This window comes from Labeo rohita, chromosome 9 (genome assembly GCF_022985175.1).
Source record: "Labeo rohita strain BAU-BD-2019 chromosome 9, IGBB_LRoh.1.0, whole genome shotgun sequence".
NCBI lineage: Eukaryota > Metazoa > Chordata > Actinopteri > Cypriniformes > Cyprinidae > Labeo > Labeo rohita.
The window spans coordinates 11,216,152-11,238,464 of NC_066877.1; the positions used below are offsets into that span (position 1 = coordinate 11,216,152).

At 36.8% G+C, this 22,313-nt stretch overlaps 2 protein-coding genes across 6 annotated transcripts in view; one reads left to right on the forward strand and one right to left on the reverse strand.

Annotated features, from left to right (window-relative positions):
* raph1a (Ras association (RalGDS/AF-6) and pleckstrin homology domains 1a) overlaps nucleotides 1–17,563 on the forward strand; it is a 76,811-nt gene extending 59,248 nt beyond the window's left edge. For all 5 annotated transcript variants that reach the window (XM_051118886.1, XM_051118891.1, XM_051118887.1 and 2 more), the window contains 9 exons: nucleotides 1,575–1,734; nucleotides 6,655–6,776; nucleotides 8,320–8,385; nucleotides 8,526–8,669; nucleotides 10,929–11,039; nucleotides 12,586–12,684; nucleotides 12,773–12,893; nucleotides 12,976–13,115; nucleotides 14,245–17,563. In XM_051118886.1, the coding sequence (XP_050974843.1) occupies nucleotides 1,575–1,734; nucleotides 6,655–6,776; nucleotides 8,320–8,385; nucleotides 8,526–8,669; nucleotides 10,929–11,039; nucleotides 12,586–12,684; nucleotides 12,773–12,893; nucleotides 12,976–13,115; nucleotides 14,245–16,365 (3,084 nt within the window). In that variant the 3' untranslated portion in view covers nucleotides 16,366–17,563. The remainder of the gene's footprint in view (nucleotides 1–1,574; nucleotides 1,735–6,654; nucleotides 6,777–8,319; nucleotides 8,386–8,525; nucleotides 8,670–10,928; nucleotides 11,040–12,585; nucleotides 12,685–12,772; nucleotides 12,894–12,975; nucleotides 13,116–14,244) is intronic.
* Nucleotides 17,564–18,272: 709 nt separating this feature from the next.
* Nucleotides 18,273–21,111, reverse strand: LOC127170603 (secreted phosphoprotein 24). Its single transcript, XM_051118718.1, has 4 exons — nucleotides 21,006–21,111; nucleotides 19,898–20,013; nucleotides 18,872–18,991; nucleotides 18,273–18,745 (listed from the first exon to the last, which is right to left on the reverse strand). Exons 1-4 carry the CDS (start codon nucleotides 21,055–21,057, stop codon nucleotides 18,584–18,586), a joined length of 450 nt encoding a protein of 149 aa, XP_050974675.1. The 5' UTR covers nucleotides 21,058–21,111; the 3' UTR covers nucleotides 18,273–18,583.
* Between the last annotated feature and the right edge of the window lie 1,202 nt (nucleotides 21,112–22,313).

The window sequence follows — 22,313 nt, forward strand, 5'->3', positions numbered from 1 at the left end:
CAAAAAAATATTCTCGTAGCTTCGTAAAATTAAGGTTGAACCACTGATGTCACATAGACTGGTTTAACCATGTCCTTACTACATTTCTGGGCCTCTTGGGTGTTGCTTTCTATGCAGGGTCAGAAAGCTCTCGGATTTCATCAAAAAATATCTTAATTTCTGTTCAGAAGATGAAGGAAGGTCTTACTTGTTCGGAACGACACGAGGGTGAGTAATTAATGACAGAATTTTCATTTTTGAGTGAACTATCCCTTTAATCTGACTCCAGACCAAAACTTAACAAATACCTTACTACCTATTAATAAGCAGCAAATTAGAATGTTGAGGTGTAAGTCATAGTTAATAGTTAGAATTGACCCAATTATTTAGTTACTGTCCATAAAAGAAATAAAATTAATCTTAATAATAATTTTGTCATGTCATTTATGATATTATAATAAATAATCGGTATTGGTGTTGGTCTTAAAAAAAAAAAAAAAAAAAAAAAAAAAGACTGGTCTTTAGACTCTCAAAAAATTTTTTGGATGTTTCAGTCTATGTTGGCAAGTATAAATGCATATAAGTAGATAGAAGTGCAGTTATAAATTGAACATCCTGAGGTTTCTGTGCTGTCATCTGAGGAGGTGAAAGAGGGCTGTGTTGATACAAACAGCCAAAGACCAGATGATCAAGACAACTTAAACACATTGAGGGGATTAGCTGTGTCTGCACGTGCGCCCGTGTGGCTTTACTCTCCCCCAGTGTCTGTTCTCTGAATATGTGTGTGTGGGTCAGCAGCCCTGATGGAATGTTTTCTGGGTCAGGTCACTGTCACAGTACACAAACTGAGCCTGCGTCTCTTTAAATGCTGCTCTGAAATCTCTCTTGAAGTAAATGTGCTCTTTTAAAATCCACAGTTAATCTGGAATGAGAGTTTGTAGACACTAACAAGCTGCTGGATTTTTGGCAGTGCTCAGGGAGAAAGCCGTCGCTTTGTGTTCTGAGATATTGATCACCATAATTATGATTTGATAAATGAATACATTTCTGTTATATATATCTGTGGATATTTTTGGGTAATGATAGAAATTCATTGTTGAATCAGTGCATATAACCAACAGTTAGAAAGAACTGATTATTAGAAAGAAATCTTATTTCTCAAAAGTATCCACATACTGTATGTGGTTTGCAGTAGATTAGAGTAGATGGTAGATTAATGTCTAGATTCTGGTATTTTTGCTGGCCTTTGACCATTCGCATGGTAAAATGTAGGTCAGTGTATGTAATGTCTTGGAGAGAGGGGATTCCTATTGGTTTATATCTTCACAGGCTTTTTGTTGTTGCTGGGACATTTTCCTTATTAGAATGAGGATATGTTTGTGGAAGGGTTATTTCATTTAATCCTATTTGTGAGCAGTTGTTGCTGTTTTACTCTGACCTTAGGTGAATGTTTGCCTAGAGTGCTTTCAAAGGCCAAATCCCCCAATAAAATGTCACAGGTCACAATGTTACCCACCGATGAGAGGAGTTTTTTCAAACACCAAATGATGTACAAACATATGTAACTGTTTATCATGTCCTGTCTCCCCCCTCAGTTGGTAATCCGAGTGCACCTATCAGATGAAAGCTCAAAGACTATGATGGTGGATGAGAGACAGACGGTGCGCCAAGTGCTGGACAGCCTGCTGGACAAATCCCACTGCGGTTATAGCCTGGACTGGTCTCTGGTGGAAATCATCAGTGAACTCCAGATGGGTAAGAGCCAGAAGACAGACCTCTGTCAGATCCTCATTGTAGCTCGTTCTGGTCAAGAACTGCCCAGTAATTGACATGAAACAGGACCAAATGCAGGATGTTTTTAGGTCAACCTGGAATTGGTACCACAGTAATAGACCAACATGCAACAAACTGATGCAAATCATGACACAAAAATCACTGTGAATGGTTTTACAGGCAAGACCAAAGTTATTAGCAAAAAATGTATTTATTTATTCACTGTATAAAAAAGTATGATTTTTTTAAAAGAAATTAACATCTTAATTCCTACCTGATCTAGTGACTAAAACATACCGGTGGGAACTTTTTCGCAAGTTGAGAAATATTTAGCAATAAGTGCATACCACTGCAGTTTCCAACAGAAATAGAGGTGGTAAAACATGGAGCACTTGTAATTGTTTTCATACACTGTTATGATTACAGATCCATACATTTCGCTTTCCAAGCATAACAAGCTTGATCGGTAGCTCAAGTCTATGGAATTGAACTTAGGATGCAGAATCCCTGGGTATGAATCATATGAAAAACATGACTCACAATGAAGGAGCTGAAAGATGTGAAATCGAAAAACAAGCTAAAACGGCATGCTTGCGATTGCGTTTTTACATCACATTCACTTTTGTTCATACAGTCGGGTAGGCTTAGGTGTAGTGCAGATGGTATGTTATTTTAAAGGGGTCATCGGATGCCCATTTTCCACGTTTCCAAGTTGATATGATTCTTTAGGGTCTTAATGAAAAGTCTGTTATATACTTTGGTTAAAAATTCTCAATGGTAGTGTAAAACAACACCCTTTTTACCTTGCCAAAATCAGCTCTGCAAAAATCATCCCATTCTGGTTAAGGCTGCTTTAAATGTTAATGAGCTTTAATGCAAGGATGCATTAAATTGATCAAAAGTGGCAGTAAAGGCATTTATAATGTAACTAAATATTTATATTTTTAAATAAATGCTGTTCTTTTGAACTTTCTATTCATCAAAGAATCTTTTCATAATAATTGCAAATGTTTCTTGAACATCAAATCAGCATATTAGAATGATTTCTGAAGGATCATGTGACACTGAAGACTGGAGTGATGATGCTATAATTTAGCTTTGCATCACAGAATAAATTACTTTTTAAAATAATCCTAATAGAAAACACAGATTTTTAAAACTGTAATAATGTTTTACAATATTACTGTTTTTACTGTCTTTTTGAGTAAATAAATGCAGCATAAAACAATTCTTACAAAAACATAACATTTTATTACAGATCTCAAATTTCTGAATGGTAGTATTATTCATAGTTCCCATTCAAAAGCAATAACTACTGATTATTTAATCAACATGCTGTAGTATGTTGAAAACATACTAATACAATAATAGACTATTACTTCACTGACTAGTATAAAGTATCCAAAGAGAGATTGAATCAATAAGGAGAAATGAAAAAAGGGATTAAAGTCATGTGGTCAGGCTTGCCCCAGATCGAGCACAATGACAGCTGGATGATAATGCACATCTTTTTCATTTTCCACCTGTCTTCAAAACATAACAGCGGTCCTATTTGATTTATTTGATCACTGCAGATTAGCAACGAGTATAGATTAGCAAAGTCTATGTCTGAAATCCCAATAGGATTAACTCATACAATCACGTGTGGTCTGAGCAAGGATAGCCCTACACTAAAATTATTGCTATAATTTACTAAAAATATTGTGACTATATTAAATATTACTATTACTAATACAAATATTTAAATATTACTATAACCGGTTCCACCAATTCCATAATAGTAAGACTGCAAGTCTACTACTACAAGTCTACCCAGAGTATGTTTTAAAATTTAATTTGAATATATATTAAATATGAATATATTTTATTCTATTTTAACATGTAATTTATTTATGTGATAGCAAAGCTGAATTTTCAGCATCATTACTCCAGTCTTCAGTGTCACATGATCCTTCAGAAATCATTCTAATATGCTGATTTGCTGCTCAGGTAGCAATTCTTATTATTATCAAAGTTAAAAACAGTTGCGCTGCTTAATATTTTTCTGAAAATCATGTTTTTTTTCTGGATTCTATAATGACCAGAAAGTTTAAAAGAACAGCATTTAAAATAGTAAAGAAATATATGTTAAGAAAGATTTTTGTCACTTGATGAATTTTATATGTTGTTGCTGAATAAAAAGTATTAATTTCTTTCAAAAACAGTTATACTGACCGCAAACTTTTGAACAGTAGTCTAACTTTGCATGTTAACGGAGGTAATATTATGGTCTATTAGAGACTACACCTTCATTTGTATGTATTTTTTGTTTGTTTTTTGCAGTCAAATCAATTTTATTATCTGTGACTGTATTTAAACAGAACATGCCTTTAACTGAACCTGCATCCTCTCTTGCTGTCTCTGATATCCGAGTGAGTGAGTCAGAGACCTCATGTGCTGGGCTGCTCTGTATGTAGGTCCTGAGCGTTCATGCGTGTGGCCGTAGCCTACATCTCCGGGGCTTCAGCTTTTCCACTCTCTGCCCTTTCAGTGGAGGGAGAAAAAGGCAGAGAGGGAAAAGATAAGGAGATCTAGTGTTAGGGTATAGAATATCCACCAGATGGGCTTTGCTAAAATCCCTTTAATGAAAAGAGCAGCGCAGGTCTATTCTGGAGGTATTTTGTGCAAGTTGATGGATTGTTGTAGTTTATAATGAGGAATGATGTGTTTTTGCCCCTGAGGCTGAATGAGTTCAGAAATAGATGTACACGCTCGTAAATTCGTGAGAAAAGAAAAAGTGTATTTTCATGCATTAAACTGTTTTTAATTTTGATATTATAATTGAATGCTTTTTGTCTTGCTGTCAGCACCTAGTCAAACTTTTAGATTTTGTTCTTTTGGCAGGTATGTTTGTTGGCTCATTGGTTTTGAAGGTTGTGCACGTTGAGGTTAAAGGTCACTTATTTAGTGTTAAGGTCTGACAGAATCAGGCTTAATCCAGATATTAGGATCAAGGGATTGTTAATTCCTCAAGTATCTTTAATCATCTAATGGATGGACCTCTGTCAGATTAGTGATTTCACTATTTTCATTTTTTAGCGTCTTTAGAAAAAAAAAAACTGTTTAACATTTGTTAAAGATTTGCTTTTTATAGACACTGTTTTAGGGGAGCGATTTCTAAATTTAAAAATCTTGTCTAACATTAGACACATTAGCCAAACATTAGACTTCAGTTCACACCATACCACCCCAACATCTTACTGGTTGACTTGCTCAAGGACGCTTTTCAGGTGTTCGCCGACAACTGTCTGTCATGTGCTTTGATTTATGATATAGGCAACATGTGACGTGGACGTGTTCCCCTCTGTCCCACACACACGTGCATGTAACATGCTGCACATAGGTAGTTTACAAGATAAAAAATAATCTTAAAATAATTAATAAGTGCCTCTAGTTTTAATAATGTAAGCTTGAGCAATAACAATAAATTATTGAATACATTTTTAGACAGAGGCACAATAATTTACAAGATAATTAATAGATGACTGATATTTCCATTTGTTGACATGACATGGTTAGATTCAGATGGTAAATATCATATATTATGTATAATATTATAATACATAATAAATACATATACATATACATATACATAATATTATAGAGATAATCTCCATGTTTATAATGAAACCATCATATTTAAAAACATGATATTAAACATATTTATAAATTTTGTTGTTACTACTGTAAATCTATAATAAATTATTATTCAATCCCCTTCAGTGCTTTTACAGTCTTCTCTTTTTAAAATGATTTTGTTTCTGTATTTTAAAATGTTGACACATTTTAATGACAGTAGCTTATTTATTGATTGATTGATTTAATTATTTTAGCAAAATTAGCAGAAAATAGTATACAAACTTTGCTAATGCGATTGTTTTGAACAAGTATTAACTTAATATTTATTAATAACATTGTTTTAAAAAAACAACAACATTATTTTAGCTGAAGTAGGCTATATACTGTGTTTTTTTTTGCCCCACGCTGGTGAGCCTTTTACCCCGTGATTGTGAAACACGAAACTCACTTACATGATTTTATGGTAAAGAGAGTGGGAAAAATAGAGTATGTGCTTTCCGTACATAATAAAACATAATTCTGTGGCAAAAGCATGGAAATAATCTGTCATTTTTATCCTGTTCTTTACTGTATTTATTTATTTGCCCAGTGTCCTTGTGGGATTTGGTTAATTTACTGTTTTAGGCTATAACGACCTTTGAAATAACTGAAATCCTGTGGCAAAGTAATATAGACATGTAATGCGGTCAAGAGCTGTCTGGAACTACGTTTTCCGTGTGTTTCCCTAAAAATAATGCATACCTTCAGAACGTTTGTCAGCCAATCTGATTCAAGCATTCAACAGCCCCATTAAATAATACTTCTGGTGTCATGGAACTTGCAGCCCACATGTAGAAATGGTTGGTAATGTATACATTTGATTTACCTCAGTGGGTTTTAAGGTTTGACCTATTTTAAATTTGTCTAGTACATGCAATTTGTTACATACTTTCTCATCTCAAATGTCTTCAGGGGACATTCCCTCCATGAAATAGATCCAGTAAAGAGAGCAAGACTGTGGTAGCAGGGCTTATAGTAATTTGGATAAATGTCACTTTTCCTTACAGACCATTTGATCACTTGTAGGCCTGTTTTCTTCATGATTTAGACATGGACTACTAAACTTGCCTTTAGTTCACAATCATGTTTTTATACATTAGGATGTGTTTTCAAGGAGAAGTGAAAGTGCTCTGCAACTGTGATAGATGCCTAATAAATGGACAAAATGTCCAAAGTTGTTCTCCTCGTTGATTTTTGAATAGCAAGTCACATAATTCTCAAACTGGTTGCATTTTGTTTTTCCAGAGAGGATCTTTGAGGATCATGAGAACCTGGTGGAGAACTTGCTGAACTGGACCAGGGACAGCACCAACAGACTGATGTTCATCGAACGCATTGAGAAATATGCACTTTTCAAGAACCCTCAGGTAATACTACATCTGATACTAAAAATAATACTACACCTGTCTATCAGTAGTCAGTATAGCAGCAAGAAATGGTTTTCCACTACATTTCAAGTCTTCTAAAACCTACAAGAGCATTGTTAAATACTATATACGCCATTGTTTTTAAAAGTGTTTTTAAAACAGTATGCTTACCAAGGCTGCATTTATTTAATAAAAAATACAACAAAAACAGTAATGTGAAATTTTACAATAAAAAAAATTGTAATTTTGCGAAATATTTTGCAATTTAAAATAGCAGTTTTCTATTTTAATATGCTTTACAATATAATTTATTCCTGTGAAGCAAAGCTGAATTTTCAGCATCATTACTTTGCATAATTTGCTGATTTATTATCAGTGTTGTAAACAGTTGTGCTGCTTAATAATTTTTTGCAACTTTTGATTTTTTTTCAGGATTCTTTGTTAAATATAAAGTTAAAAAGAACAGCGTTTGTTTAAAATATTTTTTTTGTGTTACAATATACACTACTATTTAAAAGTTTGTGTTAAAATGAGGATGTGTTAAACTGATAAAAAAAAGTGTTTTGAATAAATGCTGTTCTTTCAAAAATTTTATTCATCAAAAATAAAAGTATATTAACTAAAAACAATTAAAAATCTTACTGTTTCAAGGCTTTTGAATGGCAGTGTAAATTTTAAAATGTTATTTGTTCCTGTGATGGCAAAGCTGAATTTTTGGTCTTCACTGTCACATGATCCTTCAGAAGTCATTAGCATATGCTGATTTGCCCATTTTTTTTTTTTTCTGCTGCTTAATATAATCTTTTTTTTGTAAACCCAGATACATTTTTCAGGATTTTTTGCTGAATATAAAATGTTCAAAAGAACAGCATTTTTTTTTTTTAAATAAAAATGCTTTGTAACATTATGAATGCCTTTACTGTATATTTTTGCTCAGTAAAAATATAGAAAAAAATGCTACAATGAAAGGCAAGATTTTCAGTGAATAATGCTTTATTTTCAGTCTTACAACAAAATACATTTTTATGTGAACTGTCCCTTATTGCCCATGTAATAACTAGATGTGATGTGCAGTTTTGTCACCAAAGACTGACTGTAATAGATATGAAGGAGAAGGTGACTGAGTTTCAGAGTGACATTAATATATGTTTGTCAGTATGGATGTTCTGCTAGTGCTGTTCTCTATGGATCAGTAGTTTTATTGGTATGTGACTGATGTAGGTCAATGTCATGTAAATGCTGAACTGTAATGAATAATTGATCTCAGCAGAGGCTGGTTGACGTGAGTTCACTGCCCCAGACTGAGTCTCTGGCTGCTGCTTTGGCCATTTTAAAAACCCCCAGACAGATGGTGCAAGCCTAAAAACAAGAAGTCATTCCATGTGTTTAACCACTTATGTTGTTTAAAGTCTTTTTAAAAAAGCACATTCGAATATCTGCAGATTTGTTTTGGCTAATGCTCTCGTAAACCTATAAATCAGTGATAGTCACAGATCATTTTCATACCCGCTTCGACATCTCCCTGAATCATCTGTTTCCTCAGAACTATTTGCTGGGGCGTAAGGAGACGTGTGAGATGGCAGACAGAAATAAAGAGGCTCTGTTGGAGGTGAGACATACTGTGAACCTACTTACACGCATTTTCTCTTGGGTTTTAAAGTCAGCATGACTTATTTAGGTCATGTCAGGCATGTTGTACTTACTTGAGTGACTGATAAAGCTGTTTGTGTGTGTGTGTGTTTTGAGCAGGAGTGTTTCTGTGGAAGCACTATCAGTGTGCCTGAGATGGAAGGGGTCCTCTGGCTCAAAGACGACGGCAAGAAATCCTGGAAGAAGCGCTACTTCCTGTTACGAGCCTCTGGGATATATTACGTGCCAAAGGGTAAAGCCAAGGTCAGTTGTGAGTCTCTCTTTTTCTTCTGTTGTCATAGTCTGTTTGCTGTGAAGTTTATTTTCTTTTCTCTATCTCACACTCAATGACAGATACACAAACATTCCTACCCCTCATTTCCCTTTTCTTAACTAATTTAAAAATACATTTTCTGGTAATCTGATCACAACTGGCCCAATATGTCAGAATATCTAAAAAGGCATCTGACCACATCACATTTGTAAAAACAAGAGGAGTCATCATACATTTTTCTACTTTTTGTTGTTGTGTATAATAAAAGCATATGTACATTCACTGACTAGTTTACAATCAAACAGGGCAGTACTAATCAGTTGTCTGTGCATAGGGCTAGATTATCATTAAGGATTCACTCCCAGAACAAGATGCTCCATAATCTAATCCACTCACCATCTAAATGATCTCTAAAAGCATGAAAGAAGATTCTGGGATTATGTGCACATATGATTATGTGCACATATGCTCGTATTATGCATGCACTCAAGTGTTCGCACGTACAAATGTACAGATGCATTCACACTGAGGCCTGAGCAAAGATAATACACAAAGAGCTTTGTGTGAGCACACAAAAAAAGGCAGTATTCACTAAAAATCTTTCCCTTCCATCTTACATTTGCATATATATATATACAGTTTTGTTAACTAAAACTATTAAAAATTGTTTTTGATACTTGAAATAAATCTGAAATAAAGTGTTAATATTTAATAAAAATAAGTCACTGAAATAAGTTTAATTTGAAATAGCAAAATTACTAAAACTGAAAAAAAAAGTGTTAAATCTCATTAGAAGCATATATAAAAAACTATATGAAATTTAATTTTTGCTGCTGCATATTCTTTTGTACATGCATATATTCACATTAGGTGCACCGGGTGCAAGACAAGATGACCGATGACGTTTGGCATCATTGATGTCAAGTCTGGCACAAGCACAGCTTGTGAATGTGCAGACGTGAATGAGATTTGAGAGCTGAAGCATGAACACACTTGCTGTCAGTCACACGTCATAATTCCTGTGCTTTTTAAAAGATAAAGGACCCACCGACTCTGTGCTTAACACATCCATGTTTAGAGATCAGCTAATGAGGTCAAGTTCAGAGGAGATATAGGCCAGCGACTGCTTATTATCCACAGACCACGGAGAGGCAGAGGGTGATGGAGAGAGAGATAAAAGAGCAGCTGCTGTACATCCTCAGGTCATCACTCTGGGTTTGACAGCTGCTGCCCAGCTGCATCCTTAGCATACTCGCATCCTGTTTCATACTTAACACATATGACCCGTATGATTCTACAGAAGTACAGAATCTCAGTTCTTAAAAAAGAAGAAAGAAAGAAAAAAGAACACAAATGTGGTGCTCCCCCTAGTGGATTAAACAGTGAAGTAACATGTAGGTCAGTTTAGGTCATAATTTCATTTTTATTTATTTTTGTTTATTTAAAAGCAATTTTTAAAAACTAATTTTCATTGTCACAGTATAAATCAACAAATGGATTAAACAGCAGGTGTGTGTGGCATGATGTTTTAAAAATAATTATAATATAAATAATCATTCTGAGAGTGATGGGAATAAGTGATTGGCTTTATAAATAAACGGCGTTAGTAATGGCGTTATTTTTTTTTCTATAACGAGTAATCAAACAAATTACTGTTTCACTCGTTACAATGCTGTTACCGTTACTGACAATAAAATGCAATATTGTTATAATATTATTATCGTTTTATTTTTCGGTTCATCTGAATGTATGTGCAGTGTACCTGTATTTGACGAACCGTAAACTCTAGATTGAAGACACACGACTATCCGTCGCTTTGTCTCACACGCAAAGATACAGAGCAAAAGAGATTTTAATATACTATGCAGAATTAAAGCGCTACATATAAACAATATTCTTAATTGTATTTTCCTGCCAAAATAAACAGAGTTCCTTTAGAATTCTTCAGCTTTTAAGAACTGCTGGTTTTTCCGGTAGTAAGCGGAACTAATGCAGAACCAAATGGCAGTCTCATATTTGAACTTTTTTTTTTAAGTAACAAAATAGTTACTTTCCGTGGTAACTATAACTAATTACTTTTTTAAAGTAACATGCCCAACACTGCATTCTGATAATAGTAAAGAGTAAATGCAAGTATATGAATGTAGACAATCTTTTTAGAATTTGTCGTAGTGCTATTACAAATAAAGATTTTCAGTTGTTATGTACTAACAAGGAGTCTTCTTCTTTTCATCCGGTGTCATCTGTAGGCCTCTAGAGACCTGGTTTGCTTCCTGCAGCTGGATCATGTTAACGTTTACTTGGGTCAGGACTACCGCAGCAAGTATAAAGCCCCAACTGACTACTGCATGGTCCTGAAGGTGAGGGATGACAATCAACCTACAATACATTGTATCAGACATTCCATTTTTATGCAGTTATAAATATTGTCTAAAACAAAGTTGTTGTTCCTCGTTATCAGATGTCAGTCACATTTTAGACACTGTTTTGTTCATGAAGATGAAGATGAGTTAAAGCCATGTGCTCTTAAAATGCATTTAAATGACTAAAAAGTCATTTGTAAGTAGCGGAAGCATTAAAACAAGCATTTGCCTGTCCATATCTCTAGAGTTTATTGCAGGCTGCTTGCATTTTTCAGATTTCCACTTGTCTATACAATATGGTTAAAGCAGACAGCAGTCAGAGGTTTTTGCCAGAGGACATTTCAAACGCTGGGATTTGTACAAGCCAGATCTCTGTCTGCATTACAATTTATGATTCTGGACTGAACAACATATTTCTTCAGTTTGTGCAGACATCCTGAGAAGGAAATCAAAGCCACAGAAGTGAGACAAACGTAAATATAGACTGTTTTTGGTCAGTGTATGGTTTTCTTTTGGCATAACATTTATCTGCTATTGAACCTTATTCTTTCAAACCCAAATTTTTGACTATAGCATAAGGACTGACCACACTGCAGTTATTTAGGCCACATACACACTGCAGCTAAATTCAGTTGTCAGTTCACCTTTTACACCTTAATCGCATTCTGTACACGCATAATTCCCGAAAAATACAGGTAGTGACAACCGCACTTACAGAAATTCTATGCAGTGTGTACGGAACCGATCTGAACAACTAGTTGTTAATGAAGATGTCACAAGAAGCACACCAAAGTGTGTGTATAGACTGTTTAAACTGTTCCGTGCACACATGGAAAGATAATTCCCTGTGTCATTCACAACTTAATTTCTGAAATGATTTGTTTTGTTTTATTTGTATGTATGGATTGCTTGGGTTGTTATCAACATCTGGTATTCATGTCAACAGCACCTTTAGAAATATAATTACCGGGAAAAATGGTGATCTGTTCAATACTTATTTTGCTGCTGTGAATGCAGTTGTCACTCCTGAAACATGCAGTGTGTGCGTGGCCTTAGAGACCATTTGAAAAGTAACCAAGCACAATTTGTGTACCCTCCATTTAGAGATCAGTTCATCTGAAACAGTTTATACCACAATATTATACCAGAAAATCTCATTCAAATTATGGTACAACATCAGCCAGCAACTAACAGTATAGAAATCACAGACGTTTGATCCCACTACGGGCAAAGAAACATTTATTGTATCAAACTGACACAACATTGTTTTCAAGGACAGGTCAGAAATTGTATAAAAGCCATTCAGTCAGTTTCAAATTTACACTTTTTTTTTGTGGCTTGCCAGTTTTGTGTTTAATATGCATCAGGCATTTAATCATCGACTGTGGATGAACCAGCTAAGGCTGAAATTACTCACCATAGTCTGATACAACAAAAATGTGCTAATGTATCTATAACTGTTAACAGGGAATATAACTATATGATTTACACACAGACTATAAAATGCATCAGTGTAGGTAACATGTCTGATTTCACCACACAGCACCCTCAGATCCAGAAGAAATCACAGTATATCAAGTATCTGTGCTGTGATGATGTCAGAACACTGCATCAGTGGGTCAACGGAATACGCATTGCCAAGGTAACATCTCGTTATAATGACATCCCTCCTTTTTATGTAATGTGTATAGCTAGATATTGTGGCTGAATCGGTGTTATTTGTAATGCAGTATGGGAAGCAGCTGTATTTGAACTACCAGGAAGCTATGAGACGCACAGAGGCTGCTCATGACTGGTCCTCCCTGTCCAGCTCCAGTATCAAGTCTGGTTCCAGCTCCTCCAGTCTACCAGGTGAGTTCAGCAGTGCAGCAGCAGAAATATAGAAAACTCAAACTCTTCTTTTTGGTTAATTGTGATTCTTTTATGTCTACAGAATCTCAATCCAACCACTCCAGCCAATCAGACAGCGGCGTGTCAGAGACCACATCCTCTGGTCATGTGCGCTCTCAGAGTGTGGTCAGCTCTATCTTCTCTGAGGCCTGGAAGAGAGGCAATCAGGCAGATGAACCCAAGGTGACCATAGAAGAACTTCACTAGTCTCTTTACTTGCTCTGCTTTGTTTCATCTCTTTTTCATCATGGTGTCATGATCATCTCTTCTGTCTTAATCCATTTTGTATAATATACAGATGAAGTCAAATTTTTGCATACACCTTGCAAAATCTGCAAAATCTTAATTATTTTATTAAAATAAGAGGAATCATTCAAAATGCATGTTATTTTTATTTAGTACTGACCTGAATAAGATATTTCGCACAAAATATGTTTACATATAGTCCACAAGAAAAAATAATAATGAATTTATAAAAATGGTCCCTTTCAAAAGTTTACATACACTTAAGATACAAACAATACGGTTTGTATGTCTAGTTTAATTAAAATGTTTTGTCAGTGCAATTTGCTGAATTAGGATATGACATATTGTCAGCTACTAAATTAAATAATTACTCAGAGGACAAGGGCAACTTAAGCCACAGTAAAGACCCTTTGGATTACTGTTAGACATTGCTAGTATCGCACTGTCCCCAGATATATTACTTGTTAATTGGTCCCCTCTTTGTTTGTCTACCCAGGATGAGAATGTCAAGTCTGGAAAGGCTATACACTGGTGGGGATTGAGGTTAGGAGTGTGGTAAAACCTCACACTAGCCATTTATATTTAATATAATCCTCACATGTGAACCTTTAAAGCAACTAACCACTGATATGATGTGTGTGGTGACCGGTTAATAGTTGTTTTTTGAACGTTGGGTAATTGGGGACCGGTGTGAGACACCTGCTGTAATAGTTTAACTCTTAACAGACAGTGCACTGGTGTTGTATTTTGAATAACCCATTACATAATGTTTGGAGTGTTTTGGTTTGGTGTGTATCAACTGGAGAAGGTAAGCACAACAAAAAACAGGTTTTTAGATTAAGCTCAACATCTAAATGGTTGTTGTTGAAAGTGTCTGAGTTTGTAAGAGTCAATTAATACTAACAGTTCCTAGCTTCTCCCATAAGACTTCATAACATTTCTGTAACATTTCATGCCATTTCACTCTTTTAATTGCACTGTCTGCTGAATGTCTAATAATACATATCCTTCACAAATTAAATCTCATGTTCCTGTTGTAATTGAATCGGTTTTGTCATGTCCACAGATGAGAATGGATGGCCCTCCAGCACAGCCTGCTAGAGCCTCTTACCCTCTACAACTTCCCCCACTGCCCCAGTCTCTCCAGTCTCGCAGCAGCTACAGTGGTGTGTCCCCACTGTCCCCCTCCTCGCCCCCATCTCCACCGCCGCCTCCTCCACCACCTCCCCCTCTCCCCAACCCTACGCACCACTCTACCCCTGTAATGTTCACTAAATACAGCACCCTCGCAAGGTTGCAAAACATTTCACAAGCTCCAAATCATTACAAACAGACCCCCTTATTGGCAGCACAGCAGCAAACTATGCCCCCTACACCGCCCCCACAGAGTCTCAAACCTGTAATGAATAATATGGCAGATGCTGCCAGCAGTCCCCCTCCACCCCCACCACCACCACCACCTCCTCCAGAGATGCCAGTGCCAGGGTCAGCCATGGCGGTGTTGAAGCACGCCCCTCTTAGCCCTCAATACGCTCCTCCTCCACCTCCAGAGGAAGACCAGCTGCCACCCCCACCTCACCTACACAGTAATGGCTACCTGCCTCCACCACCACCCCCAGAACAGTTAAAATACCCGCCTCCCCTCAGCACCAATGGGCTCCAGCAGTTCTTATCTCAGAAGTTTCCTAATATGACCTATGATTTCTCACCTGTGCAACAAGATGAAGAGCCTCCACCACCTCCTCCGGTGTGTTTCTCTCCACCACCTCAACAGTCAGGTCCACCTGCCCCGCCTAAAACATTCACCGGTGGTTTTCCACCCCAAACGGCTCCGAAACCCGGCCACGGGATTTCCCCCGTGTCCCCTGTGCCACCTTCTTTGTCTCCAACCCCTCCGGCCACCATGAAGAAACAGCAAAGCCTTTCCACTGGTCACAGCCCAAATCAACCTCCACCTACCCTTCCTAAGCAGTTCAGCCTTTCTTCCAAATCTCCATCTGTTTCGGCCCCCATCTCTCCCACCCAATTGCTCGTGAAGCAGATTGTAAACCAGTTCCCTGACACCCCTGATGGATCCAAAGGTCCCATATCGCCTCCTGTGGTAAAAACCAAACCAAAATGGCAACCAGGAGGACAGGCTCAACCACAATCTCCTGAATTTCCTCCACCGCCACCAGAGAGTACCCTTGATTTCCCTCCACCTCCTGCTCCAAGTCCTCCTCCTGCCCCACAGCCTTCTGGCAAGATGGGATCACCGATCAAGAAGTCCCCATCGACGTCGTCCAATTCTTCTACTGGTTCAGGAGGGAAGAAGCCCCCTCCAACCCCACAGCGCAACTCCAGCATGAAGTCCGCCTCTTCCGTTGAGTACCAGGAGTCCAAGAAAGTAGAGGATCTTGTCAGCATGTTTGCCCAGACCAATCAAGCCCAACCCAGCTCCTTCTCAACTCCATCCTCTACGACAGGATCGCCTTCCAAGGACTCTTCTGGAGGACCTCGTGCACCACCAAAACCAGGCAAGATCAACTTGGCTAATCTGCCTCTGGCTCTCCAGGGGAAGCAAGGCCAATATCCCCAATCCAGCTCTGACTTCCCCTCTCCTCCTCCCGAGTGTGACTTTCCTCCTCCGCCGCCGGACTCAGAACTCCTGCCTCCTCCACCTCTCCCTTCAGAACTGCACACCGGGGCTCCCAAAGTGGCCGTGGTGAACCCTCAACCCCAACACTCCTCCAGCTCCACATCCTCATGGAAGCAAAGCTCCTTAAAGAAAATGGCCCCTCCGACTATGCACCGCCGCAGCAGTGGCCCACCCGAGCCACTTGCCCTTTCTCCGCCTCCTCAACAGATGCCTCTGTCCTCTTTTAACTCTCAGATCCCACCAACTTCCCCCAAGGCCAGTCTGTCCATCCAGCCAAACTTCTTGGAAGACCTCAACAGAACTCTTAAAAGGAAGTCCATGACTCGACATGGCTCCCTCACGTCCTCCAGAATCTCAGCCAAGCTGGAGCCAGTAACAACCATGGACGATATGGCCCTTCCGCCCCCTCCTCCAGAGCTGCTGCTGGGCCAGCAGAAAAAGGGTGGATACATGAGCGCCAACATCTCAGGCTATGCAACGTTACGGCGGGGTCCTCCGCCGGCTCCACCCAAACGGGACCAAAACACTAAACTGACAAGCGAGTGGTAGTTGGAACATGTGCCGAGATATGCTACTCTCCTTTTCCACTCCGTTTATCTTCTGAAACATCTGCATTAAAATAATACTCATTTTAACCCCAGATTATAACCACGATATGAAAAAGCCAAACCATCTATACATAAGCTTCTCTGCGTGTTTGTGCCGCTTTGCTATTAAGTGTAGCAGATATACAAAAATACTGAGAAAAAGAGACTGACGTTGTTATTATAGGTACTGCATGGACACTGCTGTGAGGAAAGGGGATAATGTATATGTATAATAAAATATATATGTGGAACTCTGGGGTGGGAGGGAACTTGTACTTTTTTATATGAAATTATTTAATACCTGAAATATATTCTTATTTTAAAGTTTAGTTTTGAAACCCTTGACTGTAAGCGTTAAACGTGAATAGAAAATCAGGGTTGTTGAACCGATGCTTGTGTGTGTGCGTGCGCGCATTTCGTCTGAGTGATTTGGTTGATCCACTCTCAGAAAAACAGCGAGGGCTTGGTGATAGCGCCGCCCTAGCTTGTGCAAATCCCAGTGTGGGAATTGCACTTGTGTAGCATACATTCGAAATGAAGTATTCTACCAAATTTTCCACATTTAATTTAAATGGTTTAGAAACTTTCACTAAAATGTCAAGAAAGAAAAAAAACAACTACCATTGTTATTGATAAATCTGTTATGTTGTGTCGCTGTGGACCCTTACTTTTCATGAAGATGTCCAAATGTTAGACAAAGATGAAAATGAGCCCGTTACCGCTCGAGCGCGTCTCGGTGTGTAGCTGGCCCGTGTCTGGGATGGGATGTGATGTCTGTTTATGTTGGTTACATTGCTATCTATCTGTACATACAGCTGCAGTTCCTGACTTTATCAATGTGCGTTAGCTCTGCATGGGTGAAACACACACTAGGAAGTGATGTCGTTCTCCTTATTTTGACCTCTGTCTATACTCAGTGCTGTATTAAAGTGTGTCACATATCTGGAACATCTATCTCTCATGTCATGGCAATGCCACAATGTACTGACATTAATCTAGCATGCATGCTTCCATAGTATGGTTGCCTAAGATTGAACACTTTGTAGGGTTTTAGGACCATAGCCACAAAATAAAAGGTGTCATGTCAAGTTTACTTGACTTACAATGCAAAAAAAAAAAAATCACTGTGTGCCTACTATCATTGTCATCCCTCCAGCAAACTTGAATGCGTAGGTTGAGAAAACGTGTACCTGTTGGTTTTACATCTCCAAATCTTTTTCAGTTTGGAAACGCTGATGAAATGTAGGAATAGATAGAGTTCTCTTTAGAGGGGGAGGAGGAGTACAGAGCTAATGCTGCTTCTTAAAGTCAGGAACCTTTAGTTAAATAAATGGGGAAGTAAATGTCTGTTACATTTAAACTGAACAATATAAATGTGTAAATCACACAGAATGTTGTCCCTGTTCTTAGTTCTTGTTCTTTTGATGGTCGTCATCATCTTACAATTAAAAGCTTCTTATGGTGAATCCTCTGATTTACAATGTAAGCCCATTATGGACAATACACTCTATAATACATGCATACTGTTTTCAAATCTACAAATATAAGTGTTGCACAAGTTAATGTGCCTGATTAAACTGTAAAAGAATGTACCTTGGGTTGAACTTTGCTTAAGAGATTAAGGCTGTGCCGCAGCAATTAACTACTACACTGTAAAAAATAAAAAACCCAATTTGTTGAGTCAGCTTAAAATAATTTGTTACCCTGCTGCCTTAAAATTTTAAATTCAGTCAACTAAAATAAGTTTATTTAACTTGAAATTTTAAGTTGTACTAACAACTTAGATATTTGTGTTTGCTTAGCTTAACAGATGGGTAAGTAACCCAGCTGCCTTAAAATTTTAAGTTGATTCAACTCAAATATCTAAGTTGTCACTTAGTATAATTTAACATTTCTTGACTGAACCTAAAATTTTAAGGCAGCCAGGTTACAAATTATTTTAAGTTGACTCAACAAATTGTTTTTTACAGTGTACATGTTAAATTTGATTAAAGACAGTCTACGTTTACCACAGAATACAGTATGTACATCAAAATAAGAACATTTTGATTATATTATTTTGGTTGAAAATGCATCTTGTTTAAAGACAAACAATCTCATGTAAAGGTAGTTTTATTTGAAACGTCAGTTTGTCACATTTAAGCAAATTACAGCAGTCAAACTGTTCCAGATTGGACTCCTTAAGAAAAAGAGCGCATAGGAAACCGCCTTGTCCCCCAGAAAAAGACCTCTTCACTGCTGGACTCAGAGCTGGACCCAAGTGCACCTGTATTCGCAATACAACTGATGCCCAGAGGTGCTGCAGACATGCTGTCAACACGCACAAGACTCCAGCACAATTCCTTAGAATTGAGAAAGAGAAGAAAAGGTGAGAAATAGGCCTGCACTTCACTAATACCAGGATCGTTCTATGTCTGACCAGCAACAGCCAGAAGGGTGAAAATAAAAACATTAAATCTTTGTCTTACCGCAAAACGTCCCTGTTTGAAATGGCATCTATCGGTTCTCCTGGTATTTTTCCGACAGACTGTCTCCTTTATTTTGAAATTGAGCAGGATATCATATGTGTTATCACGTACCTGTGTGAGCTTTGATGAGAAGGGCAGAGAGAGTTTGTAATGTAATCTAATTTCTTTCAAAATAGTAATGTTTGAGGTCAACGTCCTATTGCTAACCAATTACCAGAAGAGACCAACAGGGTCCATTACAGTTTCCATTAAAACCAATAGAAGTCCATTATGACCAGTAAAACCATTACAGATTTTGTGATGGTGTCTATTGTTTTTTTTTTTTCAGCAGGGTTGACCTCTGACTGGCAAGCAAAACAAAAACAGAATATACTCTTAATTAAATTGTTTGTTACAAAACAAAACTTGGCTATTCAAAATCCACATTTAGTGCTTTTACTCTAGCCCTGGTGAAAAAACCAGCATATGCTGGTAGGCATGTTTTGATGCTGGGATGCTGGTTAAGTATGTTTTGGTGCTGGTTTGTGCTGGTCCTTTGCTGGTTTATGCTGGTCATGTTGCTGGTCAAGGACCAGCATCCACCAGCACAAACCAGCACCAAAACATACCTAACCAGATTCCCAGCATCAAAACATGCCTACCAGCATATGCTGGTTTTTTCAGCAGGGAGAGCTTGACAGACGTCAGGAATCCTGTTGCTGCGAGAAAAAAAGAGGGTGACGAAAAACAGCATACTGATTTGGAACCGAACGAGATAGAGCATATAATGACGTAATGTTTGTTTCTTATTAATTATTCTTTTAGGGTGGGTTAAGTGTAACCCACTACTGTAATCGCTTTATTGACCTGAATTCATATAACCACTAGAGGACGGTAGAGTACTGTGTGAAACTGCTCGACTTTTGCTGAGACGATTCCTGAGGCTGCAGTCTAGAGTTGGTATTTCTTAATAACACACACACTGGAGTTGTTAGATAAAATGTATACTTTTTTAACCTCTTTACAAAGAAAGGCACATATTATTACCTGTCGGACCACGCTGCTGGTTGGCATATGAAGGTTGAAACGGCTGGACTGCTTGTTGACTTCATCGACAGAAACCTTCAGTGCCAGGTTAACCAGAGGACTGAAGTTAAGCTGCCCTGTTTATTTAGAGTAAATGGTAACACGTCATCATAACTAAATTCCGTAGCAAACTATTTGTTAATGTACTATTCAAAAGTTTGGGTAATATTTTTCATGTTTGAAAAATACAGGAAAAAAACAGTAATATATTGAAATATTATTACAAATTAAACTGACTGTTTTGAATTTTAATATACTTTAAAATGTAATTAATTCTGTGATGCAAATCTGAATTTTCAGCAGTATTTACTCCAGTCTCCAGTGTCACATGATCCTTCAGAAATCATTATAATATGCTGATTTGCTGCTAAAATTCCTTTTCATTTTATTACTATCAGTGCTGAAAACAGTTGATCTACAATAAAAGGTCAAAAGAATAGCATTTATTTGATACCAATATTATATAAATACCCCCAAAAATGTTGTAACTTTTTTGTAAATGTCTTTGCTGTCACTTTAGATCAGTTTAATGTGTCCTTGCTGAATAAAAGTAGTAATTTCTTCTTTTTAACAAAAAAAAAAAAAAAAAAAAAAAAAATCTATATATATATAGAGAGAGAGAGAGATTTTTTTTATATGTATATATATATATATATATATATATATTTTTTTTTTTTTTTTTTTTTTTTTTTTTTTTTTTACTCAGAAAAAAGGTACAAAATATGTCACTGGAACAGTACCCTTTCATTTATGGACTAATATGTATTCTTTAAGTTTTAATATGTATCTTTTTAATGCTGAATAAGAAAAAAGGCACCACTCCAGTGACAACTTTTGTACCTGTTCTACCGAGAATGTTTAACATTGCACATTTAAATATTTATATATTATACTTTTAAGACATTACTGTTTAAATGTGCAATAATGATCTGTGAAGCACTATATGATCGTTAATGATTGAAACGTTTGTAAAGTGTTACTAAATAATTGAAATCCGTATTGCATTTACAGTGATTCTGTATTTAGATCCTCATCTTATAAACTTGATTAAATCATGAATGTTACTTACCTGAGACACAGCAGCACTGAAAGAAGAGCAGTAGAATAACGGCTGGTGTCATATTTTTCTTTATTTCGATATTTCTTTTGTAACTCACTTTTGCTGTTCTCTCTATGTGAATGTATTTTTCTTCACTGCAGTGTTCAATAAACTTTCAGAGATACAATTTTGCAAGCCCTGCCTTGGCTTTAACCACAAATTAAATGCTTTGCAGTTTTGAGCGAGCTCTTCATTGATCCTGAAGACATTGTGGTTTTGAGTCTGAAAATGCTGGAGGATTATTTCACAATGGCTGCATATGTTTTTAAAAGGCAATATTACGTGTCATGTATTTTCATTACTCGTTAGTGATTTCTTTGTTCTCCTTGAAATGAATTTTTTTAACAGTAATAATTTTTGAGCAGCTGAAGGGTGCCACGAGAGACTGAGGAGGTTGTCACACTTGTTACTCCAGTGAATATTTCTGAGTGGATTTGTTCTTGTGTCCATTTCTGTACACTGTAAAATCTAATTTGTTGGGCTTACTTAAAAAAAGGATGCAAACCGATTGCCTTAAAAAAACTAAAGTAAAGTGAAATAGGAATAGTATGTTGTACTGACAAATGCTTAGTTAGTATAGTTCACTTACACGAGAGTTCTAGTAACTAAAAAAGAACTGTTGGGGGTACTTAATCATTTACTTTAGGCTTACACTTGACTTAGTATAGCTACTCACTGACTCCCAGAGTGCATTGCGGCGTGAATAAATTATGCAATTGCTTTGTTTTACTGTTGTTGTTTTTATTTGCTAAGTTTATTTACTGACCTGTGTCAGTAGTAGCACAACAAAAAGAGAAAAAAAAATAATATAATGGTTATTGTCACAATTAATAAAAATAAATAAAATTGAATTGTTACCATTGTTGTGATTCACGTGCTGAATGTTGAAGTCTGTGACTTGAGCACATCACCACAAATATTAAAGGACTGTTTCAACCCAATAAAGTTTTTTGAGGTGTTTATGAAGAACAATGAAATTATAAAAGGTTATTAATAAATATAAAAATACAATAACTAAAGATTTAAAACATTTGGTTAATTAAAAAATCAGAATTAGAAGGTCACCTTCTAAAAGCAGTCTACTTGTTACTTTTATTCCCTTGAAATCAAAAATTAGAACTTCATGTTGCATTGCTGCATCAATAGGAAGAAAATTATAATAAGAAAAACAAAGTTCCAAGTGCCCAACCAAAGGGAACATTAATCACTATAATGGTAAGTAAAAAAAAACAAAAGACACACAAACAACATTTTATGAAAATCAACATCAGTTTATGA

What these genes read in the sequence shown, in the direction of transcription:
- LOC127170603 (XM_051118718.1), bottom strand. Translation starts at nt 21,057, where the DNA reads ATGACACCAGCCGTTATTCTACTGCTCTTCTTTCAGTGCTGCTGTGTC. An exon ending in TCAGTGCTGCTGTGTCTCAG is followed by an intron (nt 20,014 to 21,005) that starts GTAAGTAACATT and finishes CTAAATAAACAG; the next exon opens with GGCAGCTTAACTTCAGTCCT. An exon ending in TCAAACAGGGACGTTTTGCG is followed by an intron (nt 18,746 to 18,871) that starts GTAAGACAAAGA and finishes CTCAATTCTAAG; the next exon opens with GAATTGTGCTGGAGTCTTGT.